Source organism: Eucyclogobius newberryi, unplaced genomic scaffold (genome assembly GCF_026437365.1).
Source record: "Eucyclogobius newberryi isolate DKJ021-1_F unplaced genomic scaffold, fEucNew1.0.hap1 SCAF_7, whole genome shotgun sequence".
Taxonomy (NCBI): Eukaryota; Metazoa; Chordata; class Actinopteri; order Gobiiformes; family Gobiidae; genus Eucyclogobius; species Eucyclogobius newberryi.
Window position 1 is genome coordinate 25990757 of NW_027316389.1, and position 21036 is coordinate 26011792.

The 21036-nt window shown below is 41.7% G+C and overlaps 2 protein-coding genes across 2 annotated transcripts; one reads left to right on the top strand and one right to left on the bottom strand.

Moving 5' to 3' along the window:
* The first annotated feature begins 896 nt into the window (after positions 1-896).
* LOC140349504 (netrin-4-like) lies at positions 897-9430 on the top strand. Its single transcript, XM_072435861.1, has 10 exons — positions 897-985; positions 1080-1639; positions 4382-4639; positions 5250-5376; positions 5731-5919; positions 7060-7264; positions 7772-7872; positions 8006-8074; positions 8565-8738; positions 9149-9430. Exons 1-10 carry the CDS (start codon positions 946-948, stop codon positions 9328-9330), a joined length of 1905 nt encoding a protein of 634 aa, XP_072291962.1. The 5' UTR covers positions 897-945; the 3' UTR covers positions 9331-9430.
* A 1259-nt stretch (positions 9431-10689) lies between these two features.
* Positions 10690-19556, bottom strand: LOC140349185 (methionine aminopeptidase 2-like). The gene is made up of 11 exons (XM_072435429.1): positions 19328-19556; positions 18434-18547; positions 18037-18099; positions 16988-17090; positions 16441-16602; positions 15702-15883; positions 15320-15414; positions 14494-14590; positions 14299-14402; positions 11722-11837; positions 10690-11515 (listed from the first exon to the last, which is right to left on the bottom strand). Exons 1-11 carry the CDS (start codon positions 19473-19475, stop codon positions 11263-11265), a joined length of 1437 nt encoding a protein of 478 aa, XP_072291530.1. The 5' UTR covers positions 19476-19556; the 3' UTR covers positions 10690-11262.
* Positions 19557-21036: the final 1480 nt, after the last annotated feature.

Sequence of the window (21036 nt, forward strand, 5' to 3'; positions counted from 1 at the left end):
TCAAGTTGGTTAAACTCATGTGAATGATTACAGTTTGGCTTGTGACAAAGATGTAAAGAGTATCAATCAAAACTAAACATTATTTGATTATTGTTTCATCTGTCACATTATATACACTCTAAAATACGTTCTAAATGACAGAATATTGGCAACGTGAGGCAAAAGTGAAACGAAATATCATGAGATTTCAATGGAGAAACCTCAAATAATCACAAAATAATAAAAAATCCAGGTGGTTTTGTCAATGGACGACGACTCAGACACATGTGAGTGATATTAGAGCCTGGTTCAAACACATTTACTCTAGTATTTATCCGAGACAACAGTTGTTGTGATTTTGGGCGTTACAAAAATAAATTGAATTGAACGTTTGTTTATTTAATAGGAGATTATGACAGACTCTTTTAGATTTTTGATGCAGGTAAAATCCAGATGTTTTAGGTTTTACTGAACAGATACTACAACCATAATAGTTTTTTTTTATATTATATTAACAGATTTGCTATATAGTTTAGCACAAATTACACTTTTTGTGAAGCTCTACATAAACATATTTTCTATGGCTGAGAGAGGGATAACAAATATTTGGGTTTTGTATAGGCTCTCAAGCTCTTATCAATATAATGTTATAGTTTAGTACTGTGATAGCCTATAGTGTGTACACACTTAATCTAACCACATGCCAATGACAATAGTTTACATCCAGATTTCCACTGTATTGACTCTGTGCGTGGGTGGGGTCTGAGAGAACATCAGAAAGAGGTGGGGCAGAAAAACTCTCCACATGTCAATGAAGTGTCTGCGGCTGAGGCTGGAGGACGTAAAGCGGGCTCAGTTTGAAAAGGTTTCATCACACTGGCAGCTCTGAAGCGTGTAATAACCACGTATTCTGGACCAAACCTTTGTTTACGCTTCTATTTTGCTCAGAAGACCGACTATTTCAAGATGATCATTTGGATTTACGCAATCTCTCATTTCCTTCCAGGTAAATTAGGTCATTCACAGCATCTTTTAACAGATGAAACACGATGCATTATTGTGTTGCGCGTGTTTAAACCCTTGTGCGCCTTTCCCCCCAGCCCTGTCAGCCTCCAGAGCTCCACCTGTGGACAGCGGCTGCTCCGGGCGCGCCTGTAACCCGCGCATGGGGAACCTGGCCCTGGGCAGACTCATCACCACTCACTCGGTGTGCGGCTCCAACTCCTCTGAGCCTTACTGCGCCTTCAAGCCACCGCTCTTCCCTCGCAGCGGTAAGGGATTCTGCGCCAGCCCCAAGTGCGGCAAGTGCAGCGCTGCCTCACCCGGGGACGCGCATCTCGCCTCGGCCATGAGCGACTCGTCGTTCCGCGCCCCTCACACCTGGTGGCAGTCTGCGGAGGGCGCGCGGGAGGAGACGGTGCGGCTGGACTTTGAGACCGAGTTCTTGTTCACTCATCTCATCCTGGTGTTCCGCTCGCCCCGTCCCGCTGCCATGACGCTGCAGCGCTCTCAGGACCACGGACAGACCTGGACCACGCTCAAGTGCTTTGCCCGAAACTGTGAGGAGGCGTTCGGGCTCGCGGAGGGGAAGTCATCACCGGGGAACGGGACCACATGCAGCTCCAAGTACTCAGGAGCCTTCCCGTGCACCAGAGGAGAGGTGAGGTTAACTGTTGCAGCTGAGGGTGAGTTAGTGACATCTAGTGGTGATATTCCAGCATGACAAGTCAGACCATAATTCCTCATGGAGCATTGGCAACGGGTAATTAAAAAACACACAAATAAAACAATAAAATCAGGATATTCTGGGTCAAGTTTATGGCTTTATTAAATTTGTTAATGTTACTTCTTTCAAAACTCTATTTATCTTGGAAAGAGTTGGATGAGAATCTATTTTGTTCAAGCTCACGTTTTTACATCCTCATTTATGTTGCAAATCAGTGACACTGCCTCTGATGTCTCCAGACTCAGGCCCACTGACAGCAGACTAGTGCATGCGTGTTGCATACCATAGACTTGTGTCAGGTTGAAGGACTAAATGGCTCTGACTGATCTCATAATTATGAGGAATTTACATTAAGTACGTGCCATTACACACACAGCACACTTGTGTATATGGCAGTCCGTTTAGATCATGTCTCTTTGTTGCTCAACACCCATAGGCTGAGGGAGTAATGGTCCAGTTACGCCTATGCATTTAACAGTACAATGCAGTGTGTGGTGTAGTCAGAAAAGAATGACACATCTGAGGTAATAGCGCTACTAACAATAACAGGATCATATTATAATATCAAATCATATATTGTTCAAGTGTTTGCAGTACTTGTGTTACAGAAGGTTCTCTAAAAGGAGCACTGACAAGAGTAAATGTGGTTAGAGCAGAAAAGCCTTTATTATAAGTGAGTTTGACAGTCATTTCCTTGAGCTAATGAAAACCAATGACCACGTCCATACATGCAGATCGTCTCACAACATACAATTTCAACCATTCCACATAAGAACCAAGATAAGCACGTCATGTTTACTTTGGAGCTGGGTTAAATTTTCCATCAGCCTTATGAGCAAAACCAGATGTATTTTATTTTGGAGTCAGTTGCTATGCTAAAAACTCTTACCGTTTTAAGCATACCAACTGTGCATGCCATACAAATACAGCACCTTTTATTGTATAGTGTAAGTGATTTTGTACTTCACAACAGACCTATAACGTTCCTATAAGTGATCTGTTCTTCTGTATCTACCTCTGTATCTATCTGCGTTGCACCAATGAAATTTCCCCATGTGGGACAATAAAGGAATATCTTAAATCTTAAATCTTAAATCTTAGACACAATCTCTCAGTTCAAACACAAGCAACTAAAATCCAAAAGTGCTTCTTCAGAGTTAGAAGTCTATAAATAACAAAAGTTTATCATTGTTTTTAAATCAAATTGCAGTGGTGGAACGAGTCGACTGAAAATGTGTTCCCAAATAGTACAGTTACATGGCTAAAAATGTACTCAATTATAAGTAACCTACAAGTACTGCTGCCAACATTTTTACTTAAATAAAAGTAAAAAGTACACATACTTCTCAAAGTACAAGTTACATTTTGATGCAATTTTAGTGCTGTAAATGTAGTACAAAACTTGAATATCCACCCATCTATCTTCTTTCGCTTATCCGGGGCCGGGTCTCGGGGGCAACAATCTTGGCAGGGACTCCTTGACTTCCCTCACCCCAGACACTTCCTCCAGCTCCAAGGGGATCCCAAGGCATTCCCAGGCCAGCCGAGAGACATAGTCCCTCCAGCGTGTCCTGGGTCCTGAGCTCCTCACCCAACTCTAAGGGAGCGCCCAGCCACACGGCGGAGGAAACTCATTTCGACCGCTTGTATCCGCGATCTTGTTCTTTCGGTCATTACTCAAAGCTCATGACCATAGGTGAGGGTAGGAACGTAGATTGACTGGTAAATTGAGAGCTTTGTCTTTCGACTCAGCTCCTTCTTCACCACAACGGTCCAATGCAGCGACCGCGACAGACCGATCCGCCTGTCGATCTCACGCTCCATCCTTCCCTCACTCGTGAACAAGACCCCGAGATACTTGAACTCCTCCACTTGGGGCAAGGACTCCTCACCCACCTGAAGAGGGCAAGCCACCTTTTTCCAGTCGAGAACCATGGCCTCGGATTTGGAGGTGCTGATTCTCATCCCAGCCGCTTCACACTCGGCTGCAAACCGTCCCAGTGCATGTTGCAGGTCCGGGTTTGATGGAGCCATCAGGACAACATCGTCTGCAAACAGCAGAGATGAGATCCTGTGGTCCCCAAACCGGACCCCCTGCGACCCTTGACTGCGCCTAGAAATTCTGTCCATAAAAACTATGAACAAAACCGATGACAAAGGCCAACCCTGGCTGGATTATTTCTGTCTAATGCTGAATCAAGTTCCTTTATTCTATGAGCTAAAATCATTAGATGGAGTGGTTCAGTGCTTTTGTGTGTTTGCGTTTATAGAGGTGGACAGACAGATGCAAAGACAGCAGTAGGACAGCCGTGCATTAGGACGATTGGGACTTACAGTCACATGGAAAGAATTATACTCGGTTACAAGCACAAGTACATGTTTAAAAATGTCTTAAAAAGTGCAATCACCCCCAAAAATCTTCTCAGTTACAGTAACATGACTTCTTTTATTAGCTGCTTCCGACCCCTGTCAAATTGATATGTGCTTCGCTTTTTAACATGATTCATTGCCCCGTCACCACTGCCAGCGGGGTGCTTTGTACATAATTCAAGCGTGAAGTGAAACTGACAGTGAAGGTGCTGAAATACCATATTTTTCTCACAGAAGCCTATACGGTCATAAAGAATATTTATAAGTATATTATAATTTATCTCTTTTCTTGGCTTGAATCCAAAGGTGATATACCGGGCCTTATCCCCTGGGAGTGCTCTGGACCCCTATGGACCAGACGCCCAGGAGCAGCTGATGGTGACCAACCTGAGGGTGCAACTCCTCCAGCGCCAGCCCTGTCCCTGTGAAGCTAAACACTCTGGAGATCTGCCCACAAAACATTATGCAATTTATGATTTTATTGTGAAGGGAAGCTGCCTCTGCAACGGACATGCAGACCACTGTGTGCCAGTCAGCGGCCACCAGAGGAAAACACACAACATGGTGAGCGTATATAAATCGCCTTGACAATGGTCCCTTTTTTATAGAGATTTTGTTTTGTTTTGGGGAAATATTGAGAGTAAATACACCACAACAACAGGCAGAAGTTTGATGTTTCTCTGAACAGCTTCACCTCTCATTACTGAGCTTAAAGATGTGGCAACACTAACAGTAATTATGGCTTTTACTCTAATGCCTTAACAATCCACAGTCAGTATTATGTAATGCCCCTTACTGCAAATGGAGAGGCTGTTCTCTAATTTCAACAATTTAATCGCTGTTTGGGGCATGTAGTACTGTTTGTGTACATGAGGTTTTTGCATATCAATAAGAGGATAAATACATAACAAGGCATACAATGGGATTTCCAAATATATAAAGAGACTTTAGTATAACAGAAACTATTTGAACGTAAAAGTAGAACAATCATCATTTGTCTATGTCTTGAACACTCTGGATACATGTACTCACTATCCAGTCGGCCTAAAACCTAAATTACAACATATTTCACTTGTTTACATGTTGTTTACATGAAAACGTAAATTTTCTTCCTTAAAAGCATTCTCACCTGCCATTTATCCAGATGCAGTCTTGATGCGTATTTGTCCTTCAGGTCCATGGGAAGTGCGTCTGTCGCCACAACACTGCTGGCGACCACTGCCAGCTCTGTGCTCCTCTTTACAACAACCGACCATGGCAGGCGGCCAATGGCATCAGCGGGAGCCCACACGAGTGCCAGAGTGAGTGATGGGCCCCACACACCGCATGTAGACCTATCTGTAAAATCAAACTAGCACCATAAATCACATATCACCTTTGGGCTGCTCATGTGTTAAGACAAATACTTTACAGTCTCTCATAAAAGCTCCTTGCTCCTCATATTGATCTTCTAAGTGATTATTTGTTTATTAAGCGCTAAATGAAAAAGTTGGAGGTTCGATGGCTTCAACCTGCTATTACATACTGGCGTTGTGTCCTTTTAGCAATACACTCTGCACACTTTACCATCATAAAACCTTTGCAAACCATCAGCCATGTAAGGCTTCCTTCAGGGCTGGAGGTTATAAAAGACTAATGTGTTCGTTTGACCACAGAGTGCAAGTGTAATGGCCATGCTCAGAGCTGTCACCTGGACCGGAGGCTGTGGTTGCTATCGGGCCGGAGAGGTGGAGGTGTGTGCGACAACTGTCTCCACAACACTGCGGGGCCCAACTGTCAGATCTGTAAGAGAGGACACTACAGGGACCCAACTCTACCAAAAACGTCACCCAATTCCTGCCAACGTAAGACTTTTGCTGCTTCTCTGTCCTCGCCTCCTCCATTACATTACCCAAATCTATTTGACCTCCTCATAGGTTTGGAGGCTTGTCATTATATAGTATTATTTGAGTGATATAATGGTCGTTTGTACATGGTATTTTAAATGTATAATTGCAATTGTATCAGTATTTTGAATAGTACCCCAGCAAGTGAAGCAAATAGGGATAAAATGAAATAAATAATAGGAACTTAGCCCAGTAACTATGGGCCTTAGGCGGAGTACAGCCTGGAACAGGGATTCTTAACAATAGGGCGCCCCAGTAGGGCTGTGTGAGCATCTCGTTGAGGGACCCACAAATAATGTATTCTATTACATTTAATATTCGGCCTAGAGACAATGGCTGATGAGGGGCAAGGCAAAAGGCATTGGACGTTTTTTCCTCCAGTAAAAGGTTCAGAAGTAGTGTGTAGTGTCTTTAGAGGTTGAGTGATATGCACATTTTCTTTTGACATTCATTTAATCTTAAAATAGCCCACTGACTGCGTTTTATATGGTAATGAAAAATATATAGATGTGAGGTCAAGCTTTGAGAGAACCCCTTTACCGTCTCCTATTTCTTCCTTTAGGTAAAACTTGTTTTGAATGAATGCCAAAATCCAGTGTGGATACTGCCTTTGATTCTGCAGTGAGTAACGTGTATTTGATGTTTCCCTTGAGCTAATGCAGATCAGTTTCCCTGATATGAGCCCTCTCTTTGGCAATGACTCCAGGCTGCAGCTCCACAGGGATGATAGGGGCTCATCTTGTAACATGAACATCACTGAAAACAATGCAGGAATTTCCTATGCTCCATGAACGCACATTTTTCACATTTCTGCCCTTTCGCCTCTATAGCACACTGGAGCATTGTAAGAACAAACATGACGTCTTTGAAACAAATAAAGGTTGTGTACAAAAGTAATCTGTCATCAGGAACAGAGAAACAGCGATTTGCAGTTTTGTTGGATACAAGTGGCTAATTAAAATGGAAATCCAGTGTATGGTACATGCTTTTTGACCATGTACAATCCTACATACTTTTTTGAATTGTAATACGTAGGTTATTTGAGGAAAGGGGCATTAACATTGAGCTCTATTGTCCTCTCATCCCTCGTCACTACAGCTTGTTTGTGCCACCCTCTGGGCTCTGTCTCAGCCGGGGGTCCTCTCTGTAACCCCAGCAGCAGGGGGTGCACCTGCAAACCAGGAGTGGCCAGTCCCCACTGTGACAGATGCATGATGGGATACTGGGGACTGGGACAATATGGCTGTCGTCCCTGTGACTGCACAGGGGAGTGTGACCCCTATTCAGGAGACTGTCTGTCTGGGTGAGTCTTACTGTTTTGGAATTCCATTATATATGCATTATATGAATAACCAATGTCCCTATGACAGCTGTCATCAACACACTCTTTGTTTTGTTAAAGAAAAGAAGAGCAATGACAAATGACAATGATAAATATGTGGCATTCTGTTCACCAAGAAACAGCTTTTATTGTAACCCTTCATTCATTTTCCTTTCTGATATGCCAAAGAAGTTTACTTAGTGCACTTAGTTTACTTATTACTTATGTCTCAAAGCAACACTATACATGCATCAGGCTCATAACCCTCTGAAACCTTAAGAGAATCGTGAGATCACTAATCGTCCTAAATATTACAGAATGCTCTGTGACCTATTGCATTTTAATTTCAAAACTGTGATATTTTCTTCATCATTATTATTGTTACAGTTTTTACATCTGAAATATTTAGAATAAAAACATAACGTTGCTTGAAATGAGCCTCATTTATAAATCGCCTGACCTTCAGTAACGCTGGTTTAACCACTGCAGCTCAGAAGTGGGGGTCCCGTTCGCAGCCACTGACCACAGCGGCAGGAGTGAGATGGCACTCTTCAGGCCAGAGGAGCTGTTCTCTGCACTGCACCATTCCGGTACGCCACGGTTCATGAGGCATCTATCACAATCAGCAATACAAACGACCATAGTCATCCGTTCAAAAGACCTGCACATTCAGACCAAGTGATAATTTATGCTGTAAAGATTTATCTCCTTTCATTTTGACAGAGAAGTGTGAATGTGTGGAGGCGACTCTCAGTAATCCTAAGCTTTTCTGTGCTGCAGAGTACGACTACGGTGAGTGACGCTTGATGCATTCAGGTTACACCAATTATTCAAAGAAAAGACTTCAGAAATGTTTGTTAGTTGGTACATTTCCTAATTTAAATAAGTAAATAAGTGAGGAAAGGGACAGGCACTTCCATCCTAAAGTAAGGAGGAAACACAGAAATTAATAAATAAATCTGGAGTTGTTCGGACTAGTTGAAATCAGTCAGACTCACTATTCCAAATTAGTTATGTTTGACTCATACTCAATTTGTTACAGCTCCCATATATTGCTGCACAAATTCTACTTTTACAGTGTTCAAATTCAGTTACAAACAGACTTTTGTACTCAATATTCCAGTCCCAAGCCTGGATAAATGGGCATTGTCTGCAAAAGGAAGGTCATCCTAAAACCCTGCTTTTGTTGCTGTGACACTCCAGCAAGGATTAGCAATAGTGTAAGATGTAGTAGAGAAAATGTAGTTTTTCTAAGAAACACTTTGTTTCTGTTTTCGTTTAGTCCTGATGGCAAAAGTAAAGGCTGCAGACGACAAAGGCTCCCACGCCGAGGTGGAGGTGACGGTTAAGAAAGTCTTGTACAGCAAACAGAGACTAAAGATCCTGAGAGGCACCCTCACCCTTCACCCTGAATCTTGGACTATACAGGGCTGCACCTGCCCCATACTCAACCCAGGTACACTGCACACACACACACACGCACATAGCATGGTCCATGGTGGATGGAATATATACAGTCATGTACTATATACTTCACCACTGAACTATTTAAGCCCCTTCTTGCACTTAAAATGGGGTGGAGGTTTTGTGCTGATTAGTTGGTCTTTTCTGCTCAAGTGTAAACCATTTGGACGTGTGCCAATGTTCTGCCATTGCTCATTTAAATTGGACATTTACAGCCCAAAGATTAGAGCCACCTCTCTTTTATGAGACTAACACTTTACAAGAAGAGAAACTCATTCATGCCTGAAGCAACAGTTCGGTCCCAAATTATTTTTTTAATAGATGTTTAATCATGTGGATTTGACAGATTTCTGCTTTTGTGAAAAATGGTCATTGCTATGCTTTATTTTTTACCCCTCCCAGGATCAGATTATTTAGTTGCTGGACATGAAGACTTGAGGACTGGTCATCTCATCATCAACATGAAGAGTTTTGTGAAACCGTGGAAAACAAGTCTGGGGCAAAAAATTATAGATGTTATCAGAAAAGACTGTGCCAAAAAAACGGTAATACAAAAATTGCAATTTACTGAGATTGTCAAATAATCGACCGCCCGGTGGAGTGGTGCAGCAATTACGCCGGATGCCTTTCCTGAAGCTCTATTTCTCCAGACTTTATACTGGCACAAAGAAGACACAGGCTTGTAAGATAGTCTGGAAGATGCTGCTTAAAACTGTAAAAGCAAACATGCACAATATGTCATGGTACAGACATTATTGTACTGGACCATGCATTACAAAAAGGCAGTACAGAATATTCAAGCCACAGCAAAAAAGATGAACACTGGATCTAAGAAGCCATGAGAAAAAAAGAGAACCATAAAGACGTTGATCCACACAATACCCTCTGAAATCCCAATGACTTCAGGCATGTTGTTCTTAAAAAGGAAGGAATGCAGAGTCAATTTGAAGTAATATTTCCTGACTTTACGTTTTGACTCAAGGTGATGAGCCTGAACACTGAGGCTGTGGTGTTTACTGCAAAAGCACCTTGTTGTCTCGTTGAAATTGGTGATAAATCTTCGAACTGGGGAGCTCTGTTTGCATTAGATGTCCTTGGCAAAGAGAAGACTGTGCAGTGAAAACACCAAAAACGATTTAAAAAGTCAGCAAAAAATAGTAGAAGTACACCTCAATACACCACCCCATACTGCTGAAATGATGTACGTGCACAATAATACTCCAACCATTTAGATATAATCATAATCCTACTACAGTTTTGCATATTAATGACAAACCTGATGCACTATTTGATACGATCCACACATTTGATCTTGAGAAAACTATCAACAATGACAAATGTTTGCATCTAGTTAGTTAGGTTTTGTAAATTTCCCTCACATACAATTGAGATCTTGTTTCAACCCTGGTTTTCAAATCCAGTAATCTTCAGACTGTGTCCTCCCCAGACCTCTGTCGATATCGTAAACTGGATTGTGTGAAACCAGTGGGTGTGAGAAAAGAGGGCACATGTGGGCAGGGTTCTTGTTTTGGCTCCTTTGTCCTGAAAAAATACTGCAACACGTTCAGAATAGCCCAGTGTCTTGACTCTAAACGGGACACTGTATATTCCTCAGCTATGACATCATTCTCCCTGTGTCCTTGTCCCAAAGACGTTTCTATATGAGGACAAAGTGTTACATTTTCTTGCATGAATGTACTTTACCAGAAATGTGAGTTTGTAAATATTTTATAAACTGTATTGTTTGTATAGAAATGTGTCATCTTATAAATTCAATGAATTACATTTCCCTTATTGTGTTTTTGTAGGTGTTTTTCTTAGGTTTAGACAGAAAAATGAGCATGTTTTGTAAGAGCATATCTCATATCACGTGCTTCAGTAGCGCCCCCTGGAGTTCAAGTCATCAAAAATAGCTTGAATTAAAATACAGAAAAGTCAAAAACAGATTTATAACAATTTATTTTAAAACTTAAATGAAACAAAATATAGAAATATAAACATTTCATGGCGGCTTAATTCCTTGGTAACAAGGCAATACAGCAGAGCATTAAGGTTTTAAGACAAACCCCTTTTTTCTTCTTTTTTGTTGCATATTTTTACATTATCATCTTGCATATTTTAAGCAGCACATAAACGTTTAAATAAAATGGCAACAGCACTTTCTTCAGATATGCCCTTATGTTTTAACTTTAAAATTAATACTGTTCTTATACAAATCAAAAGCTTCAGTTTTACCCATATGTATTCACATCATGGCTTCATACAACCTAAACTATACACAAAAGTCTCAGTAAGACTCAAATAATAATAAATAATTCACATTTTGCACTTTGGATTTTTCCACATAGTTTTCTTTCATCATTATTTCCTAAATTAACTCGAAATTCAAACTGGTAAAGAATCATTTTGGCCTTAACTGTTTGACATCAGCCATTTTGATAATTAAAAAGCACTGGAAATCCATGTTGCATATTTTCATCAGATTGTGGCACATCTCGCCTGCACAGCTGCATGCTTTAATAGTCATCTCCCCTGCTCACCACCTCTTTGCACGTGGGCCGGAGGAGGATGGTGTGCTCGTATTGCGCCGTGTAGCTGCCCTTGATGTCACACAGAGGGGGGTAGGGGTCCACGATGCCCAGGTCACACAGGTTCTTCAGAGCCATGAGGTATTTGCTCTCGCCCAAACGATCCAACCAGCGACGACAAAACGCCAGCGTCCCGAAGTTCTCATTGATGACGTTGAGCAGGTGTTTAGCCCTTGGAAGTCTACAACACAGGGAGAAGTCACAACCTGTGTCACTAGTGGCGGTTTGTACGGCATTGCACCACTGACCGAGAACATACAGCTCCCAAAGCAGCTACACAGGAAGTAAGATCTACATATTGGCCACATAAGAAGCCACTTTCTTTTCTTAGCCGCTTCCTTTCAGTATAGAACACATAATCAATGATACACAGTGATGAGTGCAAACCTTATTGGCACGTGTCCCACATTGAAATTCTTCATGTAGTGAGAGCACTCCATGTCGTCATGAACTGCGCCTCTTCCAGTGCTGCCAAAAGTCTCAATGGCATAAGCTTCATTTTCCTGAGAACAAGAACAGTCAAGACTCTGCAACATACTGTTCATTTCTGTAATTACCGTATTTTCCGGACTATAAGCCGCTCCTTTTTTCATAGTTTTGGCCGGTGTGCGACTTATACTTATATCTATACTTATATACTTACACTCCGGAGCGACTTATATGTTATTATTCGTTATTTTCACACTTGCGACCGCATTTCATACTCCAGTGTGACTTCTATATGTTTTTTTCTTCTCTATTATGCATTTTTTGGCTGGTGCGACTTATACTCCAGTGCGACTTATAGTCCAAAAAATATGGTAATTATTAATATAAATCATTAACATAAATGTATTGTGTTTTGTGTACTTTGCCTTGACTATACCACTTACAAAAGGGTTAAATCATTACCACAAAGAAGCGGGACCAAACCAGTGCTAAACCAGGTGTAAAGCAAGGCAAGAATTTCTCAGATTTTATTCCCAGATCAATACATTTCTGAATAAAATAGTATCCCTTATTTACCTTAAACGAGGCAACTTACTCTCAAACATGCCTAAATTAGGACTAAAAAGAGACATCCCAAAGTGGGTCAAAACAGGAGTACGGTATGACTAACCCAGGACTAAGGAGGCTGTTTAATCCTTGTCTAAAGGTTTAAGCTTTACATTATATTGTATTTAATCAAGACTTGAAAAACTGTTTCATCCTTCTTCATTTTGCCCTTTTGTGTAATAAACTGATTGCGACAACAGTGTCAAGGACTGAGTGGGTGTGAGGACAAAACGACTCCAGGGACAGAGAGTAAATTTGACATAAAGCCTAAGATGTAAGGTGCTGACATTCGTGACTGTACTCGATTAAGGACACTGCTGTGCTTTCTCTCAGTGTGATGGGCTGGCTCTCATTGGTGGTTTGTATCTATCGTAGCGTAGCAGTTGTTCTGGCCCTATGGAATTAGCTGATAACACTGCGACACCCTCCCTCTGCCTCAATAATCAGTCAGAGTGCGAGCGGCCCCATGGCACGCCCAGCTGCCACTCTACTGATCCGAACCAAGGTAACAGCGCACAAAATGAAAACACGCTTCATCTAAAAATACAATCTGCAACCTGCCTCATCAGCAAGGAGACACATTACCCTTAGACATACCACTACCACAAACTATAATGTGAAAAGGCCTTGACACAGCAACTTGACAATTAAAAAATACTCTCCTCCAAGGGTTTCCTAAGTTTACACCACCACCACCACCACCACCAATCTGTCAAAAGCTCATTTAGTCAATGATATAATGGGATTAACAAGGTTGGATTACATCATAATTGAATAAAACAATATTAAAACAGATAATAAAGCAGGGTAGAACAAGGCATTGCTTTAAAGCCGGACTAAACTAAGGTCGAGCCAAACCAAAGGACTAAACCAGGGTCTGGTTAGTCTAAAACAAGAACAAAGTTGAGACTGAGGGTCTGTCAACACTTGGTTTGAGCCCAGTTTAGTTAAAATTTTGGTTTGGTTTGGTCCTGGTGGTCCTGCATGGTGGTTTTGCAAGTGTGATCGGACCCACTTGCACACATCACATCAAAACTGTGACTCAACTGTGTCTAAACAAGGAGTGGACAAGGTCAGGACTAGACCAGGACTAGAACAGCACCCAACCAAGTCTACGTCAGGCCTAAACTGAGCTCAAACCAGAACCAAATCAAGACAAAATGTGAACGTATCCTAAAGTAGGCCTAAACTAGGTCAAAGCTATGATTGAAATAGGATTAAATCATCTTGTCTAGATATAAAACCAAACCACCTTTACTCGTGGCTTCCAATTTAGTAAACCTAAACCTAGACAAGATCAGCACTAAACAATGACTAAAGTAGGACCAAACCAAGTCTACATCAGGCTTAAAATGGGCTCAGATTGAGTTAAAAATGGGCTCAGATTGAGTTATGTTTTTATGTTACAATTGATTCCTTTAACACTGCTCATCTGAAATGTGAAAAGGAAGTGAAATGCATTCAGTTTGCAGTGTTGTGAAAGTGTGTGCAGCCATGCTTCTCAGAGACTCTTAATTAACTCTCAAGCTGACGATTTATTTCTCTTACAGAAGAATAAAGGGCAGGACTTTTAAGTACTTGCTACAGAATGTGGCCGGTAATTCCTTTAATGGAGTACTTAAGTCTTGACGAGAGTGGCAAAGAAGCTGTTAAGAGCAGTAAAACAGGTCAGCTGTCCACACCCAAAAGTAACTCTATCCAAGTAGTCTACATGCAATGGTAAAAAATGTGATTTGCTGTTGAAAAACGCCACAGGAATTTATGATACAGAACGTGTGGCACTTGGTAAAGGACAAAACTTGATGTAGATCCAGAGACGTTTAAATGTTAAGTCCGCTCTTCTTCAAGAATTACTCATGCACAATACTGGACAAGAAGCTTCTGGATTCAAGGTGTCAAAAGGTTGGACTACATTGTAATTGCACTGACCTCCATCCGTGTAGCCTCTCCTCCTTTGACAATAGGGACTGTTTTGCCCGAGTGAATTCGATAAGGCCCGATGGAGTGTCCGTTGAGATTCCTGACTGGCTTCACTGTAAAGAAAGAGAATATTCCCAGAGCTCAAACAGAGAGGAAATAGCATCGAACCTGTAATGAGGACGGAGATGAACGACCTCTCTTTACCTTGATATGTTTTCCCATCTATCTCCACTTCATAGGACTCCATGACCTCCTGAATGGTCTCGCCCACGTCGCACAAGCGCACGTCGATCCCAGCGCACTGTAAAGGGATGTTATCACATAATGCCGTTATGCAGTTGGCTTTTATTCTGTGAGCACATAAAAACGTACAAAACTGACTCAAACCGCCCCGACGAAACAGAACTGGACAAATATCATAACAGACAGAACAAACGACCTCAGGACTCAACTTAAAAATAGACACATTTAAAAGAAAATGGACAAAATGGGACAATTATCTTGAACCTGATACTCCTCCTTTAACTTATGTCCAGTGTGTGTTTATTTTACATTTTTTCCCGGTTTTATTTGTTTTGCTTGTGCTTTTATTGTATTCCCTCTTATTTTGTTGTTGTTGTTATGTTGTTGTGCAGTTTTTGCTGTTCTAAAAAAATGCGTCCTGCTTCTAACAAACTATGCAAATGGTCATTGCCTATTACAGTAAACTTCACCAGTCAGTGGTCGTAATGTTCTGCCTGATCATGTTTAGGGCACATTATTATGTCATTCTTTGTGTTAGAGTTAGGTTAAGTTTTGTTTTTTGGGCACTGAACACTTCCACTTTCTCTTCTAGGCAACAAATCTCATCTCATTTACATAATTACCTGTACCTCCTCAGGTTCATCACTTATCTGTATCTCAAGGAGCTATAATTGATCCCTGGAGTATGCTATGACTGATACTAGGCTCACTTCCTGGAAACAACACATAGGATAAATTGTCTAAAGCGGCACTAATGAGCCGTTTGTATGTGAGACAGTCGCGTTACCTTGATGCCGGTGTTGGTGGCGTCTCTCACGGCCTCCAGCAGCCGGTCGTACTTCGGATTGAACGTGACGGTGAACGCACAGTCTATTATTCGACCTGGAAGAGCCGTAGCTTTAGTAAAACACCCTGAAACATTCACTTGAAATGTCTGAATACAGAAATTAGAGCTCTAGAAAGACAAAATGCCATTACGATGGTGACGTTTTTGCCGCCATGCTACAAAATATAAGTCAAAGTGAAAGTGAAATGCCCAGGCAATCTAAATTCAAAGCCCCCTTACACCCATCAACATAAAAAGTAGTACATAGCAGTGTTTACAGTCCACATTGCTCCTACATCTAGATAAATGTGTGTAAATGTGTCAATACTTTGCGGTCTTTTACCATTTATGTGCGTCCCGAAGTCGATTTTACAGACATCATCGTAACGCAGCACGGTGGGGTCCCCAGCGTTGGGCGTGTAGTGGGCAGCACAGTGGTTTATGGAGCAGCCGGTAGGAAAGGCCAGACCAGCCCTCAGTCCGTCCTCTTTGATGAGTTTTCTGGAGCAGTCCTCGAGCTTCTCACTGTCAAAACAAGACACCACCGTGAAGTGAGGAGAACCCAAGGACTTGCCTGACCTCTGTATAAGTACTACGATCAGATTAGTGTAGATAATAGTTAATTGTGCACCACTTTGATATAGAGCTGGGGAGCCTGTCGTGTTAAAGGCAACATGCAGTTCAAAGCTTTATATTGGCCAAAACATACAGAGAATATACAGATAAAGAAGAGTTTGACACTGCTGATGATAACATAGTAACACTGTAATCATCGTCGAGTTTACCTTTGTTTACATTGGCAACTAGAACCATTATGGCATTTTTATCACATGTGCAACTATTAACATGAGCAAGTTGTTTGTTAAAATTTCCACATTTACAATTCTTATTACTATGTGGCAGTTTTCCTGAAATTATTTGCAGTTTGATTACATCATTTCTGATCTCTTTACAGACAAAAGACACTGAAGTCCTGAACATAATCATTTTAGAAGTTTTTTTTTAGTTTTTTTTAACCCAGGATATTTGCCATGGTGCTCCTGGAACCTCTCCTCTCGTCATAAAATGATACCAGTCCTCACCATATGTCAATCATTGTCATGCCGGGTTTGATCCAGCTCCTCACATAGGCGCGGACCTGTCTGTGTGCCTCTGCTGCCAGCCTGAAATCGCTCCACATCTCCTCGTTGGCCCGGTCCAGCGCACGCTTCTCCTCGCTGGTGGTCCGCCACGCTGCACTGCGCCTGAGGGGAGGTGGACCCAACCCCAGGGCAAAGAGCCACTCATTATTTCCTCATTAAAGAGACATTATCAACAAGGTTACAACGTGTAGCTGCCGGGAGGAGAAATGAGCTTCTACCGCAAGGATGACAATGACATGAGTACATTTGAATCCTTGAATAACATATTAAATAGATGTGTACATTTTTAGCACCACTACACTCCCCAGGCATGCTACAAAAGCTGCACTTTTACAGGTGGACAATGTGTTGATGCACCACTTGCTCTGAATGAGGAAATGAATAGTACAACTTGTTCCATTGAGTGACATAAAAAGCTGCTACAAAGAGCCCAAAATAAATAGCTATGATGCAATGCTGAGTATGAGTCTAGGTAGAGGTCACGTACCCGTCTTTTGAGGGGGGGTACTCGCACTCCTCTCCTGTTGGGAAGTCTCCGTTGGGATAGAGCTCGCAAATAGGGACTGTGGGAGGGTCAGTCTGTCCCTTCACTGTGGCCCAGATAGAGACAAGGAGAAGGCACATGAAATCAGCAAAAAATGAGTGGGCAAAAACACAACCGTAAAACCGATCGTCTGTCTATCTCTCAAATGGATCATTTTCACTCAGACAGACATTATGAGTGCAGTCTAACCTATAGCGCTTAGTCATTAAATACATCGCTATGGTCGGGGCGTGGCTCTGGAATTGTGTCCTCTGTCGTTGGTATGCGAGCTACTTTGATCGAGTTTTCATTGAACCAACTATTTTGTAGCGGTGAAACGTATATATAATTAACTGGTGATCAAACAGAGGATTGTCTGGTGTTTTGATGGTGTAAAATGTCTGTGAAAAACCAACTAACAGACATTTATCCTGATTTACTCCTGTACTCCTGTTGTAGCCATTGTTTTGGTTCAGTCATGGGTTTATCTAGATTTTATTGCCCTGGATACAGTTTTTTTTCTGATTCAGTCCTTGGTAAGTCCTGGCTTTACACATTTTGTTGGTATTATTCTAGTTTAGACCTAGTTACGTCTGGTTATAGTCCTTGTTTTGTTCAACTAGCTTGACTTTTATTTGGTAACTTTTGCTCTTTTACTATATTAGACCTTGTTTGGTCAAAGTTGTAGCTAGTGTGAAACATTTGAGGGTCACACGGAAATCACTTGAAGCTTATTGTAGTTGACTATAGTTTTATTGAGTGGCTGATCTGAAGTGGTAATGAGTTTTGTCATCAATTCTGAGACCTGCCTGACGTGAAAGGTCCACAGAGTTTGTCCTCCGCGTCCTGAAATGAGAATCTCTCTTGACACTAATTAGTTTGAACCTGCACGTGAGCCTGCTGTATTTGCCTAAAGTGATTTAGAGTGACGCAAAGCAATTCTTGTTTAATAAATGACATTTCACTTCATTGGCTTGAATAAGGACCACACCTTTTCAACAAACAACACTTACATCCTTTTTTCTTTTTCTTCTTCTTTTTCTTCTTGGAGGTTGAGTTCTCGGCTTCATCTCCATCTATAAAATGTATTTATTTTGTTAAGTTTAGATCAAGAAATTGAGCAATACTTACTAAATGAAAAGTCTTTTGTCATGAAGGCCTATGCAGAGCGCAATGTCCTTGCAAAATTGCTTTGTGTATCTTAATTATCACATCCACTTAAACATCTCAGGCAAAATAGTTAAATATTTGCGTATTTTATGTATCATGTCATATTTAGTCATATAATCTGACTAGGCATATAGAAGAAAACAGATACCGCAGAGTTACTTCGTTAGAGGTGTAAAAGTTTAAACCCAATGAAAGCTGTGGTTGATGCTGAAGTGATGCGGTTGCCGTGGTGAGGAGTACCTTCTTCTCCATCTTCCTCCCGCTCTTTGTCCTCCAGAGTTTGCAGCTCCAACTGTTTTGTAACATCAGTGAAACCTCCGGCTTCTCCATCCCCTTCAGCTTCATTTGTCCCTGCTGCAAAGTCACACATTTCTGGTGAATCCTTGGAACAGGAACAGGAGTCCTCCCCACGCACACGTTCAGCGGAATGAGTAAATTACCGGTGGTTTGTCAGTCCAAGAAAGTGCCTTCAGACCTTGGCAGAGTCTCTGCATAATTTCATTCTATACATTGAGAGTCAATATTCTCAAGGGCATGTGTAGGCTATACCCTGCAGCAATAGCCTTACACATGGGACTCAGGTTCAACAGATTACAGCTAATGACAAATCTACAAATCTACAAAAACTAGACAACACACCAATGCACCAATGTAGCTCCATCTACAGCTATAAAAGGAGATGAATATTACAATGGTTCTCAAACTGTGGTCAGGCACCACTGAAGGTATGGTGGTGTAGACTTATTATGCTTACCCAGTGTTTGTCACTTTGTCACTCAGTTAGTCCTGGTTTAGTTTAAGCTTTGACCCATTTGGAATAGTTTATTCAAATTCCTTGGTTTAGACCTGGGTGTTGAAATCCTAATTTAGAATAATTTTAGTCAATTAGGCTAAATAAAGTAGTCCATTAAAAGTTTGAGAACTGACAAAGTGCATTATATGATTAAACCTCTCTGTGATACCGCTGCCTTTTCAAACGACTACACCAGGATGAAACAAACACCAATTTCCTTTTCTTAAAACAGCTCATGCTTCTCACAGGTTGGAAACTGTCCCGCATGTGCTGCTCTTGCCCCGCGCCAAGATAACACTTCAAGCGCTACAACTGCCGCACTAAAGCAAAGGCGCACTTACCTAACCCCGCAGTCTTGTTCTTTTTCTTCTTTTTTCTTCTTTTCTTGACACTCTCTGATGTGTCCGCGTCCTCCGGCTCCTCGTTCACACCGTCCCCGTTGAGAAGTTGCGGCTCCGCTTCGCTCAGCGCTGGCTCCGGTTCCGCCATGATCACAGACTGTGGATGAAGTGACGCATAAGCGCTGAGAGCCTCCAGTGGTCACAGGGACAGAGGCAGGGACAGAGGCAGGGACAGAGGCAGGGGCAGAGGCAGGGACAGAGGCAGGGGCAGAGGCAGGGACAGAGGCAGGGGCAGAGGCAGGGACAGAGGCAGGGGCAGAGGCAGGGACAGAGGCAGGGGCAGAGGCAGGGTGCTGTGGGTGCTGCGTGGAGCGAGACAGCCGAATGGGATTCAAGAAAGAGGAGAAATTAGGACCGTTGCCATAGCAATTAGCCTAACAATTGAATGTATTTGTTGGATCGATAAACAATTCAGTTTTTAAAATATTTGTTTTCTTTAAATAACGTTCTTATAATTATTAGTTTCGTTACTAAATCAAATATACATTTGTAATTGATCTATTAATTAAGGGAGGTTGCAAACGTTCTTTCTTTCTTTCTTTAATTCATTATTTTTTATTTATTTATGCTTCCACATCTGCTATCTGTTCGTCTTATATTTCTTATAGGTGCCATTCTTAATTTTAGTCTTTCATTCATGGGACTCGTACTCATTCACACCTCGTCTTCTCCGGTTACCCATGGCAATAGAACGCCCGAGTGTCACGTGACCTGTAATATGTCCGTGAACTTGTGTCTCCAGGCGACGGCTCCTGCTGCTCGCTCCGGGGAGCTCGTGTAAACGTAGGCGCACAGCACCACACAATGAGGGTCTAAAGGGCAGGGCGCCAGGGGCCGCACTGCAATAACAGGCTCGCGCGCTCACCCCTGTGCGCACGTTGTTTTTTAAAACCATGACGACATCTATTGGCCCCGTGTACTTCTTTGATCAGGTGAGATAAGAGTTGGATTGGTTTCCACACACTCGTTATTTATTCTGAAATCTAACGTTGGAACTAAATTGTTTTTTATGTTTTACAGCCAACAAGACAAAGGCGCAGAAATAAAGGAAGACGCACTAACTTGGACCTGAACGGGGAGAATACTAGGGAAGAATGGCTGACAGAAAACAAAGACCAAAGGTAACGTTAGGTCTATTATTTCACACTCTAGAGCAGTGGGTTCAGAGCTGCTACAATGGGGTAATTACAGAGGGCCCCAAGCTGAGATAGTCCCATAACAAACAGGCTTGAAAAAAGGTATGATTTACACTTCAATCTTAAATGGATTTGGCCAAGACTCCAAGGCCCAAGATGTTTAGAGACAGCCCAGAGTGGTTCTCAAACTATTGGTAGAGGAGGGCAATATATAAAAATAATAATAATTATAATTGTGATTGTATTTGAGAAACATTTTCTGACCATTGAACCTCAGTTAATATGTTTAAAGACACATTTTAACACATTTCTGTCATTATCGGGATTTATGGTTTTGTCAATATCCACTGGGCCACATTGGCTTTTTTCATAGGGTTAACCACATAGTCTATAGTCCTTAGAATCCTCCTTGTTTAATCTTGGTACAGCAAATTTGTCCAGCCCAGACCATTAATCAATTGTTGTAACATAATTTAAATCATAGTTTGAAAGACTGACCTAAGTTCTGTATGT